This window comes from Mycetomoellerius zeteki, unplaced genomic scaffold (assembly GCF_001594055.1).
Source record: "Mycetomoellerius zeteki isolate Tzet28-1 unplaced genomic scaffold, Tzet1.0 scaffold213, whole genome shotgun sequence".
NCBI classification, from domain to species: domain Eukaryota; kingdom Metazoa; phylum Arthropoda; class Insecta; order Hymenoptera; family Formicidae; genus Mycetomoellerius; species Mycetomoellerius zeteki.
In genome coordinates, this window is record NW_017257097.1 from 48,315 (window position 1) to 48,577 (window position 263).

Below are 263 nucleotides of genomic sequence, written 5' to 3' on the forward strand. Positions count from 1 at the left end.
GGGCAAATGATGACTTCGATGCTGCCCAGCTTTAACCCGCCTATCGTCAAGCGGCTGCTGGGCTGGAAGAAGGCCGAGAGCGAGGACAAATGGAGCGAGAAGGCCGTTAAGAGCCTGGTGAAGAAGCTCAAGAAGTCCGCGGGCCTCGAGGAGCTCGAGAAGGCCATCACGACGCAGAGCTGCAATACCAAGTGCATCACTATAAAAAGGTACACACACACACACACACACACACACACACACACACACACACACACACACAC

General features: G+C 54.8%; 1 protein-coding gene across 2 annotated transcripts in view; it reads left to right on the plus strand.

The window, feature by feature from the left end:
• The first annotated feature begins 6 nt into the window (after positions 1-6).
• Positions 7-263, plus strand: part of Smox (Smad on X) — a 30,394-nt gene continuing 30,137 nt past the window's right edge. For both annotated transcript variants that reach the window (XM_018447965.1, XM_018447966.1), the window contains exon 1: positions 7-209. In XM_018447965.1, coding sequence (XP_018303467.1) covers positions 7-209 — 203 coding nt within the window. The remainder of the gene's footprint in view (positions 210-263) is intronic.